Source organism: Alexandromys fortis, unplaced genomic scaffold (assembly GCF_014885135.2).
Source record: "Alexandromys fortis isolate MF-2015 unplaced genomic scaffold, M_Fortis_MF-2015_v1.1 scaffold_1, whole genome shotgun sequence".
Taxonomy (NCBI): Eukaryota; Metazoa; Chordata; class Mammalia; order Rodentia; family Cricetidae; genus Alexandromys; species Alexandromys fortis.
This window is the reverse complement of record NW_026067927.1, coordinates 41,614,309-41,630,947: the sequence shown is the minus strand read 5'-3', so window position 1 is coordinate 41,630,947 and position 16,639 is coordinate 41,614,309. Positions and strand designations below refer to the sequence as shown.

The 16,639-nt window shown below is 38.7% G+C and overlaps 2 protein-coding genes across 3 annotated transcripts; both read right to left on the bottom strand.

The window, feature by feature from the left end:
- Positions 1 to 2,483: 2,483 nt before the first annotated feature.
- LOC126502917 (zinc finger protein 431-like) lies at positions 2,484 to 15,187 on the bottom strand. Of its 2 annotated transcripts, XM_050144289.1 has the most exons (5): positions 14,989 to 15,187; positions 8,142 to 8,268; positions 7,872 to 7,932; positions 6,589 to 6,707; positions 2,484 to 3,832 (listed from the first exon to the last, which is right to left on the bottom strand). In XM_050144289.1, the coding sequence occupies exons 1-5, from the start codon at positions 15,085 to 15,087 to the stop codon at positions 3,822 to 3,824; spliced, it is 417 nt and encodes a 138-aa protein (XP_050000246.1). In that variant the 5' UTR covers positions 15,088 to 15,187; the 3' UTR covers positions 2,484 to 3,821. The 2 variants fall into 2 exon arrangements, with proteins under 2 accessions (XP_050000246.1, XP_050000247.1); XM_050144290.1 differs by lacking the exons at positions 2,484 to 3,832; positions 6,589 to 6,707 and having other exon boundaries at positions 7,868 to 7,932.
- Positions 2,824 to 6,054, bottom strand: LOC126502916 (zinc finger protein 844-like). The gene has a single exon (XM_050144288.1). It carries the CDS (start codon positions 5,926 to 5,928, stop codon positions 5,212 to 5,214), a length of 717 nt encoding a protein of 238 aa, XP_050000245.1. The 5' UTR covers positions 5,929 to 6,054; the 3' UTR covers positions 2,824 to 5,211.
- Positions 15,188 to 16,639: the final 1,452 nt, after the last annotated feature.

Sequence of the window (16,639 nt, the reverse complement as noted above, 5' to 3'; positions counted from 1 at the left end):
GGCTAGAACGTGGACAAATCAATGTGTGCTAGGAGGTGATATGAGATTTTGATGAGGTCTACTGGAGATCTGTGCACACAAGGTACTATAGAGGGAGGCTTTAGGCATGAAGCCAGCGGCATAGTTTTAAGAGGGATTTCTTAGTTGTGTTGTACTGGATGCTCTAAACATCAATTACATGATATTTTGTTATGTATTTACTGTTTCTTGGTATCAACTACATACTTACATTAAAGCCAAAAAGCATGGTTATAGTAGTGATGCCATGTATCATATGAATGTCTTGTGTTTTATTATCTAAGGTTTAGTTGAACACTTTATACCTAGGAAATACAAATTTATTACATTATCATATACAGTTTCTATTCAGTTTTATTTGTTGTTGCTCAGCACCATCTTAAGGCAAACAATTGGTACCTTCCCATGATCACCCGTGGATGCTAACAAAGGATGACCACCACCAGGTTTGCTGACTGTTGATATTCCATCATAAAAAAGTATCCCATTTGATCTGAGTGCACAGCCTCTTTTCCAGGCAACTGTATGCAATTCATCCCTAATGACAAGTGACCTTGTGGTTTTAAGAATGAGCTAGAGTACATAGCCAGGGAAAGACTTGGGTGGATCTAGATTCTGTGTCAGCACCTATTAGAAAGCTGTCTTTGAAAGTGGGAATTTACCTTGAGTGCTATCAGGTTTACATCCTATGTCCACTGAGAAATATATTGTAATGGAGAGTATATGGGCAGTGGAAGAGTAGAGAGAAGGTAAGCTCCACATATGCAACTATGGGAGAGCCACTGTACATACTGGATGGAGACATGCCTTGTGGCTGCTTTTGGGCATCTTAGTTAGAGCTTCTATTGCTGTGAAGAGACACCATGACCACAGCAACATTTATAAAGGAAAACATTTGATTGGGCCTGGCTTACAGTTTCAGAGGATTTAGTCCATTATCAGCATAACAGAAAGTGTGGTGAATGCAAGCAGAAATGGTGCTGGAGAAAGAGCTGTGTGTCTACATCCAGATCAGCAGGCAGCAGAAAGTAATTATGACATACTTCAACAAGGCCAAACCTCCTAATAGTGCAACTCTCCATGGGACTTTGGGGGTCATTTTGATTCAAACAACCACAGAATCAAAACCCTTGTAAGTACCTTTTTGACCATGCTCAGTAAGTAAGCTCAATAAACTCACTGGATCCCCAGGATGGACTTTGGTGATATTGTACTTTGTATCTTCATTGGGGCTTATGGTTATAGGATAGAAATTGCTTCCTCCCCCTTCACAGGAGAAAAAATTCTCACAACAGATCATAAACATATTTGTTAATGTTCCTACTTCTCATGGTATTAGTAAAAGGAAGCAGTACATAAAAAACATGTTAGAAGAATATAAGTGTGTAAATGACCATAGTAAAAAAGGACTTAGATATATGAACATGATTATGACTGGATGGCTCCAGGATAAAGAAGACTGGAAAAGTTTTACACTCTATGAATGTTGAGTAAGTTGTTTAAGGTACATAAGGATGAGACCTAGGGATTACATATTTATTAAAGTTTGCAAGGTCATAATCCAACTATTTCAAAAATCGGCTAAAAGGTATGTCAAACAAAGTACATTGAGTTGTGTCTGACTATTGAAGTCTTATAAAGTAGTTAAAAGTACAAAACTAGTATAAAACTGATCTTCTAGGTGTTTAATAATCATTCTTAGAGGATATTCTAATGTCATTAGAGGGACCAAAAGGGGAAATATTTCTCTCATTTCTATACAAGGTCAGTGAGGTCCCTGGGTGCAAAGGCTAATTATTGATCATTTATTGTCCTGTTCATGGAAGCCATGGATAATCCAATCAATGAATTGGAATCTTTATCAAGTCTACAAAAGGAGGATCAATGTGGGAAATATTTCATCAAGGTTTCAAAGAAAACCACAACACATAAAGCAAAGCTTTTGTCTTATCCTCACATTGATGGACAATTGATAATAGAGAGACTTGAATCTGAGATTCCTTCCAAGCACAAGTGACCTCTAAAGACTAGATGCTCAACTGGCCTTGACAACACAGAAAGATTAATTTTTGCAACCTGCATTGGTCTTCAGTACCCAATAGCTCAAAAGCTAGAATTGCCCAGCTGAGCCTAAAGACAGTAGCAATTCCCTTACTGGATGAGCATAAATCAAATTACTAAGCCAGCACAGCCCTTCCCAGCTCTGCCATTCCACCCTAGGGAAACACAGGGCTCTAGTCTGGAAAATTGGTATTTTAGTAGAAACTCTTCCAGTCTCTCAGAGCACTTCTTGTTCCTCTTCAAAAATATGGTGTCCCTTGTGTGTGTGTTCCTTCACCCTTTCCCTCATAGTTCAGATATTCTGAAGACAAACTCAAACAGCAACTCTTGATAAAGAAAGATTTATGATTTTTCTAATTTCTAGAAAGTCTTAGAGGCAAGAAATGAATTTGTCACACATGAAGCACATTTTAGTATGTTTCATTTCAAATGTTTCAAAGTAGAAACCACAATGAAGTGATCTCTAACATCAGTCTTCAGTGAACATGGTAAGTAATTTACTTCCTTCAAGGCTATTACAAAAAAAAATAAATGAAACATGTTTTTTTTTTCTTGAAGCTGAAGACAAATGTGATGTATAATGTCTTTACAAAATCATTTTCAGGAATAGAGTTTTTCTCTCATATGAGTTTATCTGTATTTCTTGACTTCAACATGATACAAATAGACTTTAAAATATTTACAGCACTAGAAACATGTCTGGACAATTCCTAGGACCAAGGCCTAATTTTTGACAACTTCCTGTAATTCTTTTTTTTAAATATTTATTTATTTATTTATTTATTTATTTATTTATTTATTATGTATACAATATTCTTCCTGTGTGTATGCCTGCAGGCCAGAAGAGGGCACCAGACCTCATTACAGATGGTTGTGAGCCACCATGTGGTTGCTGGGAATTGAACTCAGGACCTTTGGAAGAGCAGGCAATGCTCTTAACCGCTGAGCCATCTCTCCAGCCCCCTGTAATTCTTGCTACAAGAAGATCCTAGGGTTGAATATTCTCAGAAGCCAACATGAAAAATTTACGTACCCACACAAACATATGACATCACATAATTACAATTAAAACAACTCTTGAAACAAACAGTTTTTTACACATAAAAGTTTCTCTCTTATAAGCATTCATTACTATAACACAGGCATTGAGGCACCTTCAAAATAACTATGCTATAAGCAAAGCAAAGGCTTTATCACACTAATTACATTCATTAGATTTCTTTCCAGTATGCGTTCTTTTATGTACTTGGAGATGACAATGGCATGCAAAGGCTTTTCAACACTGATTACATTCATAGGGCTTCTCTCCAGTATGGCTTCTTTCATGTATTCGGAGATTACTCTGCCATGCAAAGGCTTTTCCACACTGATTACATTCATAGGGCTTCTCTCCAGTATGGCTTCTTTTATGTACTTGTAGATGACTGTGACATGCAGACTTTACCACACTGATTACATTCATAGGCCTTCTCTCCAGTATGTTTTCTTTTCTGTATCTGAAGATGACTGTGATGTAAAAAGGCTTTGCCATATTCATTATGTTCATAGGGTTTCAATCTAGTATTTTTTCCTTCTATCTTTTCCTGGGCCTTTACTACTAATGCCTATTAGAACTTGTGCTACAAAATTCATTAAATGGATTTGCTACACATATAGTACACTTTTATATCTACCTCCCAAATAGCAAAATAGAAGCCACAATGTGATCCTCACATAAGTCTTTACTGAACTTGATGAATTATTTACTTCAAGGCTACAATGAAAAAGAGATGAAAAAAGTTTTTTTCCTTGAAATTAAGACAACTGTGATGTCAAAAGTCTTTACAAATTTGTTTACATGAATAAGGTTTCTCTCTTGTATGAATTGCTCCCTATTTACTGATATCAAGATGATAGAAAGAAAGCTTTAAAATAGTTACAGAGCTAGAGACATCATCAAGCCCTTAATACAAGTTCATTCCCAGGACCAAGGTCAGGTTTTGACAACTTTCAATAATTACTGCTACAAGAAGCTACAAAGGTCTAACCTACTTGGGAACCAGAACACACAAGCACATACCCACATAAAGACACAGTGACATGGCATAATTAAATTAAAACAAATCCTGAAACTAATTTTCACTTATGTTTTTCTATTGTAATTCCTGTAATACAGGTGTTGAGGCATCTAAAGGTTTACAGAGTTGTTCTCCATTATGCATTGGATCATGTAACAGAAAGAAAACATGTTGGCTTGAAGTCAGTGAAATCAATCATTCTCAATCTGTGGTATCATATGGGAAGATTTAGGAAAAGCTGCCCTGCTGGAAGAAATATGTCACTGGGGTTGGCCTTTACATATGCACGCCATTTCCAGTTTATCCTTTCTGCTTCATGCTGCAGGTTGATGTGAATTTTTTGCTTCTTATTTTAACTGCCATGTTTGACAGTTGTTTCCAGGTCACTTTCATAGTGGTCCTGTATTTCTCTAGAACCAAGGGCCAAATTAAACCCTGACATAAGTTCACTTAAACATGTTGCTTTATCACAGCAACATAAAAGGCACTAATACATGTCCATATAGTCATTATACATGGACCTAGATTCATTATCTCATATAATTGAAGAGAAGTATGAAATCTAAAAAAGGTTACCTTATCATTAAAATTTATAGGCCTATTGTCCATGTGAGTTTGTAGGTGAAAACAAAATAAAGAGGGACATTATAATGTTTGAACAGTTCCAAGGGTCAAACCTTGGGAACCAGAATGAACATGAACATACCCACACAAAGAAACAGTGACATGGCATAATTAAAACTAAAACAAATCTTGAAATTTAAACATGTTGCTTTATCACAGCAACAGAAAAGGCACTAATACACGTCCATGAAGTTTTATACCTGGATCCTTATTTCATTTAATGGAAGAGAAGTATTTAAATTCATAGACCTTTTGTTCATGTGAGTTTACGGATGTACACATTATAATGCTTGAAGAGATTGTTGGCACATGTCACATTGATTTCTCCATAATAAATACTCTTGTGTAATAGAAATTAAGTGTGGTTGCTAAAGATCTTACCAAATCATTTATATTCAGATTCCCTATGGTATGACTTTTGTTCATGATTTCAAGACTTTTTCTTATGATTTCAAAGATTACTCATACATTCAAAGGTTTTATCACATTGATTTGTAGGATTTCTCTCCAGTATGTATTTTTTTATGTATTTTAAGATTGCTGTGATATGCAAAGGCTTTCCCACATTGATTGCATTCATAGGGTTTCTCTCCAGTATGTGTTCTTTTATGCATTTGAAGAGTATTGTGTTGTGCAAAGGCTTTATGACACTGATTGCATTCATAGGGTTTCTCTCCAGTATGTGTTCTTTCATGCATTTGAAGATGACTATGATATGCAAAGACTTTACCACACTGAGTACACTGATAGGGTTTCTCTCCAGTATGTATTCTTTTATGCATTTGAAGAGTACTGTGTTGTGCAAAAGCTTTACGACATTGATTACATTCATATGGTTTTTCTCCAGTATGTGTTCTTTCATGCATTTGGAGGCCGTGTTGAGATATATAGGCTTTACCACATTGATTACATTCATAGGGTTTTTCTCCAGTGTGTGTTCTTTTATGCATTTGAAGAGTACTGTGATGAGCAAAGGCTCTACCACATTGATTACATTCATAAGGTTTCTCTCCAGTATGTGTTCTTTTATGCCTTTTAAGACCACTATGATGAGCAAAGGCTCTACCACATTGATTACATTCATATGGCTTCTCTCCAGTATGAGTTCTTTTATGTATTTGAAGAGTACTGTGATGAGCAAAGGATTTACCACATTGATTACATTCATACGGTTTCTCTCCAGTATGCGTTCTTACATGCATTTGAAGAGCACTGTGCTGGGCAAAGGCTTTATCACATTGATTACATTCATAGGGTTTCTCTCCAGTATGTGTTCTTTCATGTATTTGAAGATGACTCTGATTTGCAAAGGTTTTACCACATTGATTACATTTGTAGGGTTTCTCTCCAGTATGTGTTCTTTTATGTATTGTAAGACAAATGTGATATGCAAAGGCTTTACCACACTGATTACATACATATAGTTTCTCTCTAGTATGTGTTTTTTCATGCCTTTGAAGATGACTAGGATATACAAAGGCTTTAGCACATTGGTTGCATTTGTAGGGTTTCTCGCCAGTATGTGTGCTTTTATGTATTTTAAGACCACTGTGATATACAAAGGCTTTACCACACTGATTGCATTGATAGGGTTTCTCTCTAGCATGTGTTCTTTCATGCATTTGAAGATGACTGTGATATACAAAGGCTTTCTGACATTTATTACATTCATACGGTTTCTCTCCAATATGTATTCTTTGATGTATTTGGAGAGTACATGCAAAGGCTTTACCACATGGATTACATGCATAGGGTTGCTCTCCTGTATGTGTTCCTTTATGTATTAGGAGACTACTCTGACATCCAAAGGCTTCACCATACTGAATACCTTCATAGTGGTTCTCTCCAGTATAAATTCTTTGATGCCTTTGAAGATTACTGTGATATGCAAAGGTTTTAACACATTGAGTATATTCAGGTTTCTCTCCAGAATGACTTCTTTTGAGCCTGCAAAGAAAATTGGCACATGTAAAAGTTTTACCACCTTCATAACAATGCTGAATCTTTATATTTGTATGAATCAATTTTACTATTTGGTCTAATTGTAAACAGTAATTAGAACTTAAGTTTTTATGATTGGTTTACACTAATGCTGTTCTCTTTCATTGAGACTTATTTTACACATTAAAGATGCCCGTTATGTTAAGAGTCTTTATTACCTGGCTCACATTTATGGCATCTTTTTCTCTATGAGATTTTTCACATATTTGATAAGAACTGGAAGAATTCAGACCTTTACCCCACTTATTCCATTTATAAATTTTCCTATATTGTGAGTCATACTACATTTGCAAAGTGAACTAGGACAAACAGAAGTATTTACACATTTCTAGTACTTATTGGGCTTTCCTGTTTTATCAGTTTGTTGATGTATTACCAATGTAGATGGAAAACCAACTGCTTATAAACCCAATTCACATTCAACAAATTTATTCAACATGGGGACAACTACATATCTTCTAATTGTTCTCAGATGGAGAGAGGTACATTGCTCCATTTCAGATCCCTATATTAATATGGCTCAATTCCAGAGTGACATATAACATACCTATTAAAGAAAGAATAACAAATAAAAAGTTTCCACATTGCATTCACACATTTGACTTTCTGTTTCACATAGACATATGGCATAGGGATTAAGGTTTCTCCAAAACTCCCCCTAGCTTTTGACTCTAACTACCTATCCATCTAATTAAACTTAGCAAAGTCAGAACAACTATATGAATAACACTAGTTTTACTATGGCCTACTTGCTTATTAGAAGGCTTTCAACATATACTTATCAACTATTCAATGAGTATATCTTTTGTGATATGAGTGGCATGAAACTAAATGGATTGACTATTTTACAGCATGGATCTGATGGAGCAAAGAATGATTCAAATGGTGATATCTGTTAAGGCATTGATTCCTTGTCTTCCTTCTTAAAAGTATGACTTACAGACATAATTCAATCACCTGCCATTGAAGTATATGGTTTTGGATAATTTAATAATCATCAATGCATTTTAAGTTGTAAACATTTACACCACTGGCTTTTCTTGAAAACTTACAGATACTTTTAAAATATCTTCAGAGGCACATTTGCATCTACTTACACATTAAAATTACCTTTTATGTCTTTGAGAACTGTGACAATGTTCTTCAATATTATGATCTTGCCAGTTGTAGCCTAAAATACAGTGCCAGAAAATGTATGATATATTATTGGAAATTGTGTAAAATTTAAGTTACTATCTTCAGTGATCCTTAGAACCATGCCTGATTTATTAACCTCATTCTTCCTCATTCTCAATAAAAAAAAAAATACAGAAGAGTAGCAATAGCAAAGAAACAGTTGTCTCTTTATTTCAATACATGAAGGAAAATTCACAGTATTACCTATAGCAGTGAGGTTCATATAAGTCTCCAGCATCACATCTTTGTAGAGATTCTTCTGGGAATGGTCAAGCAAAGCCCACTCTTCCCGAGTGAAGTCGACATGGACATCATTATAGGTCACTGTATCCTAAAATATGCCGTACATGCATACAACAAAAAACATACTGACAGCATTATAAATGTATACTTCTTTGACACTATTATATATATATATACATTATATGACTATACAAATAGTCATATAATTCTGGTGTTTCCCACACTTTTTCTAGGACACAGACATGTAATATAATCATCAATTCACTTTAGAATGAAACTGAATAGGTTTACCTCTGTGATTTCTGAATGCTCTGAATGGGACATCACCTTGCAAGAAAAATACATACTAACATAGAGAGACAAGCAAGCAGATCAACAGTATGGAGTACATATCAGAGAAATTGTATGAACAATTACTAACTATAAAAAATATGAGCAGGCTGGGTGTTTTGACTCATGACTTTAATCCCAGAAATCAGAAGGCAGAGACAGATATACCTGCCTCTGAAGTGAATGATAGCCTAGTCTATGCAAACAAATTCAGGACAGCAAGAAGTAACTATTAAGTATCTGTTAAATCAATCAAACAAAAAAGATTGAAAGAACTCAGAGTTTGTTTTATTGAAGTTTCTACAAAGTTATGCATTCACTCCAGATCTGTATTCATTTTCCAGAAACCTAAAGTGCTCTAGTTTAAACTGTAACTTTAATAAATCTTAATAAAAGGAACTGTGCATTTAAACAGTTACAAATAGACAGATGAAAATGTTTGCAACATAAATGCTGATCACAAATAATCAACACAGAGCAGAAGAGATAGCTAAAAAGTTAAGAGCCCTTCCTGGTCTTGCATTTAAGTGTGCATTTAAGTGTGTTTAATTGCCAGTACTTTCAACTATCCATCATTCCAAGCTCAGGGCCTCTTTTTGACTACTGCAAAGACCAGGCACACATGTGGGGCATACCCATGTATACAGGCAATTTTTATCAGAAATAAAAAATGAAAACAACAAAACTTAAAAAAAAAAAAAAAAACAACCTCAGGCTAGCAACTGGTTCTTGTTTCCAGAACCAGTACAACATTGATGACTCGCCCAAATTTCGCTGCTAAGTTGTGATGAACCCTACCATGATTGGTCCAGAGTTGGAGCAGGCATTGTATGAAGTTGCTTCCTGGAACTAGAAGTCACTTTGCCTAAACCTTCCGTTAACCAATGGCACAGAAAGATGGATTATTGCCCTTTGGGTACTTTGCAAAGCTTCTAATGAAGAGCAAGGGCCTTCTCTTTACTGGTGACAAGCTTCCTAAAAATTCCAATCTGTTCAGCACTTGACTGCCATCTGAAACTACCTACTGCTGTTTTTATCTATAACCCACAGACATTTTTTCTTTATTTTATTTTACATACCAACAGATTCCCCTCCCTCCTCTCCTCCTGTTCCCACCACCATCTCCCGTCTACTCCCTAACCATCCACTCCACCTCCATCTCCATTAAGATGGGGTAAGGTCTCCCTCGGGAATCAACAAAGCATGGCAGACCAAGTTGAGGCAGGACCAAGCTCCTCACTGCTGCATCAAGGCTGAACAAGGCATCCCACCATAAGGAATAGGTTCCAAAGAGCCAGCTCATACCTCAGGGATAGGATCTGGTCCCACTGCTAGGGTTCCCACAAAAGACAATAGGGTAGTCACCAATCTTATTGCAGGAGTCTTCGCTGGGGTCATCCTTGTGGGTTCCTGGGAGACTTCCCTGGCACCAGCTTTCACCATAGCCCTATAATGTCCCACTCTTTCACGCTATCTCTTTCATTACCCTCCCACTCCATCATGCCCCCAACTCAACCATCCTGACCCCTGATTTTCCCATTCCCCATCCCATTGCAAATACTCATCCCCACCCCCCATTTACCCATGACATGTCATCTATTTCCTCTTTCCAGGGAGATCCATGCATTCCTCTTAGGGTCCTGCTATAGGCCTAAGCAGCTAGAATTAACCAATGGTAGTAAAACATATTCACAGCATACAGAGGGAAATCCCACATCATACACAAATCTGTCAATGTAATCCATCATATAAACAAACTGAAAGAAAAAAATGCATGATCATATCATTAGATGATTTTTAGACATGTAATAACAGTCATGAACCCCACTATAACAAAGACATTACCAGAACCCAGTGATATCACCCACTCCAGAAAACCAGACACAGTCCCAGAACTACTGGTCAGTATATACGCAGAAACAATGCTCTGCTCTGTACATGTGGAAAGATCACTTTGATCAGTTCTGTGGTTAGACCATCTCCCCCAGGATCTTGACCCTTTAATAAGAGACTTCTGTTAGAGACTTCAGCTAAGATACTTTGCACAGGTGAGCAGCCTTGGTAAGATAGGCTTAGGATCATGGTTGGGAATTCAGTGGGAACCTTGTATAAAGAACAACAGCATAATAAAATGTAACTTTTGTTATACTAACTATGCATATCTATCTTCTTGCTCACAAGAGGTAGGATCATTTTCCTATGATGGATGATTAGATGTAAGTCTGCATCAGAGTGAGGAAAGGAAAAATTTTCCAAACCAAACACAAGATGACAGATTTTTAAAGAAACAATGTACTGATTTATATTATACACCAAAAGCAACTTGTTTTGCTATAATTGCACTATAAGTCACAAGTACTTTTAAAAGCAAATTTATCCACAATTTTTATGTGTGTTTGTATGTTCAAGAGAACATCTTCCATTTATGTACAGGTGACACTCCAGAAAAGAGGCTATCAGATCCTCTAACCTAGAGTAGCAGGTTATGAGCCTCCTGATTTGGGTGCTGGGATCTGAACTCAGGTCATCCCCAAGAATTTGTGTTGAGTGACCTACCAAGCCCCATACTACATTTTATCCAATAATCTAAAAGTCTTTCACAGATTTACAACTACAATAAAACCTAAATGAATCATCCTTGGGAACACGATTTATCAATATTAAGATGTTGTTTATGGTTAATTTATAACATGAATCAAATACAATCCAAAAACAATGCCCAACAATTTGTAACAGGAAAGCTGATTGCAAAGCTACATGCACAATGGAAACACTAAGAATGCTCAATGGGATTACAAGAAACAGTACATATGTTGACATAATGTGACTTCTATATTTATCACAAAAGATACAACAACAAGCAATGTACATTCATTCATTTGTGAATGAATAAAGCTGATGGAGAGAAAAAAGGCAAGAACAAAAGCAGAAAAATAAGGTCAACTTTTCATCAAAGGAACAAAAGAAATTCAGCTAGGAAAACTGATTTTGACCAACATTACGCAGCTGACTATGATTCTATATGCATAGAAATTAAATAAACATAGATTTTACAAGTCCCACAAAATTATCTCAAAGTGACCCTTACACTGTTAACTTTCTGAATGATCATCCAGCTACTGATATTTCTTCCAGAGATGCTCCATGCTCTGGAGCTATCTGCAAATGGAGGTGATTTCCCCTAGAGCCTACTAAGGCTCTAAAGTCTCTCATGCCCCATTGTGGTTCAGGCAAACCCAGCCCCAATGATGCCCAATCAAAAAACAATGTAGAAGAATAAACTAATGTCTGCTTCCTGTTACATGGAGTATGGTAAAAAGATGTGCCATCTGTGCTATTCAGCTGTCCAACACCATACAAACCTAAGATACCATTACAACTCAGAAACTCCTTTTGTGCCCTAGAACTGAACTTTATTGAATCACACCATGGTGGCTAGCAATAGCAGAAAGTTGAAAACATTCTAATCATGTACTGCTGAAGAATAGTGCCCATCACCTCCTTTCTACCAGTTTCTAAACCATCTGTAACATTTGTAAGACAAACCTGAAAGTGGAATGTAACATTCAGGACTTATAGAAATTAGGCCTTCAGTTTTCCAAACTGTCTTCCCCTGCAAAACAGGAGCAAGGCCTATATGGCACACTGGACAATGGTATTACCAGGCATCACAGTCTCCAATTTTAGGGTGTCAGAGCCTACCCATCCCCAAGGAATCCACACTCAACAAAGCTCACAGGCCAAGGACCACTGCCCAGGTCACCACACAGATCAAAAGAACCTCAGTCTGGCTCATGGTCCATCACAGTCCAAGCAGCTCTGACTGCTCAGCCAACCTTTTATTCCTGGTCTGGGGACAGTGCCCCCCCCCCATTCACCATGGCATAGCTTGTGGCCTTCCTTACAGCTCCCTACAGCAGAACAAGAGGAGAATCCTGGAATAAACCTGTAAGCTACCTCTCACTGATGCCCCTGATTGCTAAGTCTTCCCAGAGTATCCAATTAGCTTGGGCCACCAGTCTGGATTCAGGATATTAGCAGTTACCCTACTGAGCAGAGATCAAATAACTCAGACCTCGCAGGCCATCTCCGCTATACTCTTCTATGCTAAAGTCAGACAGGGCCCTAATCTGGGAAATTTGTAGTTTAATAAAATCCTCCATTCTCCCAGGGTACTTCTGGTTCCTCTCCCAAGGCATAGGGTCCTATGTGTGTACACATTCCATTACACACTCAATGCCCAGTATAGCCAACCCTTTGCTTCATAACTGGGAAGTTCTGCAGCCAAACACAGGTCACAGTCAAACAGTAACTGTTGCTAAACAAAAAGAGGCCATGGATTAGAACACAATGAAGGGTCGATGGGAGGGCGTTGAGGCAGGAAAGAGATGGTGGAAATAATGTAATTATAATTCTGAACACTATTTGGAAAAGTTGGAACAGGATTCATGTCCACATGCTACAGAGAGTAGGGATTGTATTAGAGCACACCAAGTCCTACACGCGCCATTTCTCTCAGGGTATACATCTTAAGCCCGGAAAACACAGTCATGGCAGGGCCACACCATTTTATTGACTTTTTCTATTTAGGTTGAACTGGTGTAGCTACAGTAATTGGTTTCATGGTAAGTCCAGTTTTTTATCCAGATTCTTGATTGGCTTATCTGTGGACCCAAGAAACGGCCAGTCAGAATATTTATTGAGCATCTACAATTTATTGCCTCACTGCTCATTAATAATGTCAACTACTGTCACAGCAGGAAAGTTTTCACCCTACTTCTGGCCCGTCCCTTTCTGTGTTGTGACTGCACCTGCTTTACAGTTGGCCAGTGAATTCAGTTGTTACACAGGTCCCACTTCATTTGTAAATTCACAATAAAATTGAGAGAAGCTGAGGGATATTCATCTATTTTTCCTTCCCACAGACCAACCAAGACCCAGCCTGGAAGGAGTTTCAGGACTGTCTTCCCAGCACTGAGCAGCAGAGGCAAGATTAGGTATTCAAAGCAATTATCAATAATATAGCATGAGGCAAGCATGAACTATGGGAGACACTGATCTAAACCAGAGGTCCTCAACCTTCCTAATGCTGTGACTCTTTAATACAGTTCCTGGTGATGTGGTGACCCCCAACTATACAATTACTTTTACTCCTACTTCATAAGTATAATTTTGCTATTATGAATTGCAACATAAATATCTGTGTTTTTTGGTGGTCTTAGGTGTGACAGGGTCATCTGAGCCCCAAAAAGGAGCCATGCCCCCCCAGGTTGAGAACCACTGATCTAAACTGATGATAGATAGATAGATAGATAGATAGATAGATAGATAGATAGATAGATAGATGATAGGAAAAATGGAATGAAATTTTTAAACTGGAAATGTTGAAAAATAGAAACAAATAGAGATAAGAGAAGTAATGCATTTAAAGAAAATGAAATTTTAAAATGATACCAATAATTGACTTTTTAAAATGATAAAAATAATTGGAAGAACACTTAGCTATATTGGCTTTGAAACAGAGTAGGCACTTCCCTGGTAGCGAGAATGCCACTAGTAAGAGGCTGTACGACTTTGTTGCATGTAAAATGTTAGCCACTGAGTGCTGTAAGCTGACACATGGAGTTACAGACAATAGCCTGTGTCTCAGACTTCTGAGTTGACTTAACTGTTTCAACCAGAATTGCACATATCTGCATAGGAGAGTCCGTTAATTGGAAACTGGAATTGGAATCTGCATAGGAGAGTCCGTTAATTGGAAACTGGAATTGGAATCTGCATAGGAGAGTCCGTTAATTGGAAACTAATGGTGAACAAACATTTACATCTTATCATACTAATCTCTAATAGGTATGGCTAGCATACTATTTATCTTTGGGATGTTTGGGATGCAGCCCTACCTTACCTAAATTCTGCTTTGTATGACTTTATGTCTCCTAAACATTGGTAAATCCTTATACCATCAATTCTATAACCATCAATTCTACTCTTCTACATCACCATTTAACAGTGAACACTACTCTACACAGGAGATACCCTTTACAAGCTCCACAAAATTAACTCCAGACTGATCCTAAACCTAAATGTTAAATGTTAGAAGTGTAGAACTTCTGGAAGATACTAGAGAGACCAGGGTTCTTCGAGTTTGGCAAATCTGGGGATGTCTCTCCACATGTGACAATATAAGCACTACAGGCACCAGCATTCCACAGTGATGTCAACAAGAATATTTCTAAGCACAGTTCCGCTCCCAAAGCCCTGCGCTGACGCAGCCCGGGGAGCGAAATTATTAAGAGGCAGTCCCCACGGCCCAGGGAGTTGCAAGCACCACCCAGGACCACGTAAGACCAGGCAGAAACATGCTGAACACTGTGTCTGGCCACTAGCTCCCACCCAGCCAGGAGAGGACCCACCACACCGGCTTCCCAGGCTCAGCCTGCCGCTCCACCCAGTCTGAGGACAGCGGCCCCTCACTCACCGAGACCAGAAACACCTTCCCGTACTGGGGCAGCAAACCCTGGCTCACCAGGGCCAGCAACTCCTCCCCATCTGTGGAGAGCAGCCCCTCGCTCACCATGGTGAAACTGGGGAGCTGACCCCGCTCTCTCCACAACGGAGCTCAAGGTGCAGCACAATCGACAGCTTCCGACTTCCTCATCAAAAGAGTTCAGCCAGAAGCCTGGCTCCTGGGAAGAACCCTCCCATCTGATTGGCAGGTCACCTGGAGGCTATGATTGGCTAGTGGGGCTTGGATGACAGGATCATGTGAGCTGAAGGGACCCGGCTCAGTGATTCCCAGCCCTGGCTTCTAATCTAAAGATTGCCCGGTGATTTGTTACTAAATTGTTAGAAATCTTTCATTCTGTGATTTGCTTAAACGTTTGAATTGCACTTGAAAGGATTATTTTTAAAAAATCGATTTTAAAATTCAAAAACACACCAAAGTTGGTTACTACGCCGTAAGAATGTCGTTGTGTATAGTTTCATGTAGTCTGTGATACATACTCAGCTGAATTTTTTATTAAAATAAATCATGTCAAGAAGAGAGAGAGAGAGAGAGAGAGAGAGAGAGAGAGAGAGAGAGAGAGAGAGAGAGAGAGAGAGAGAGAGAGAGAGAGAGGCTGTTGAATTTGGCGCAAATCACTATGCTGAGCCCGGTGTCACGCCGGAGGGCGGGGAGGCTTTTCCTGCGCCCTCTTGCTGCTTGACCGGTGGCCTCCAGTGGAGTGGAGCTTACCAGATACTGAGCCTATCTGGGCTGAGCAGGTTGGCTCAGGCCAAAGGGTTCACAGTGGCAGGGACATCGCGGGGCCTCTGCTCCAAACCACAGGGCGGCTGCATGGTCCTACACGCCAGGCACCACACGGTGGATCTCCCTGAACTCTGGGTCGTAGAACCACTAAACCGGCAACGATATCGGTGCGCACCACAGGGCTGAGAACAGGCATGGATGAGACTAAGCGTAGTGACTACACACCACCAACTGGGACACAGTCCCTTGGCGCTCTCCACACCCCCACCATACCCAAACCTGTAGAATGGATGTCTGAGTGCCCAGCTCCTGCCCCCGGAATCAACTTGCCCCACTGTGGCCCCCTAGTGTGCCCGCCCTCCCTCCAAGCCTGAGACCAAGGCAGAAGATATAAGGAAATGCTCCACACACAAATCTTTTTCTTGTTACTGTAATGGCATCTGTTCTAGGGGCTCCTCTTTTTTTAGCATTAGCCAGAGATGGATGCACACTGTATCAAAGAGATTGTTGTTTATTAATTACTTATGTATATGGAATGGTTTCTTCCTGGGAAGAGATATTAATTCTAGAATAGCTGTACCTCCAGCCATTAAGAAAATGTTTCTGAGACAAGCTCTCTTACGTTGGCTCAGGTGGCCTTGACACCAGTGTGTTGCTTCCCAGGGCAATGACCTTGCCATCCTCTTGATTAAACCAACTAAATTCTTAAATTAAAGGCTGTACCATCACTGTTTTAAAATTCACCCTTTGAGTCATGTAGTCAACTATCCATTGCAGTAAGAGGTATGGAATAGGAGAAATAATTTCTTGTGTGCACTGGAGGGATAAATAGGTTAAAATATCAGCTGCTGTAGTTACCATTATTAAATAGGATCTG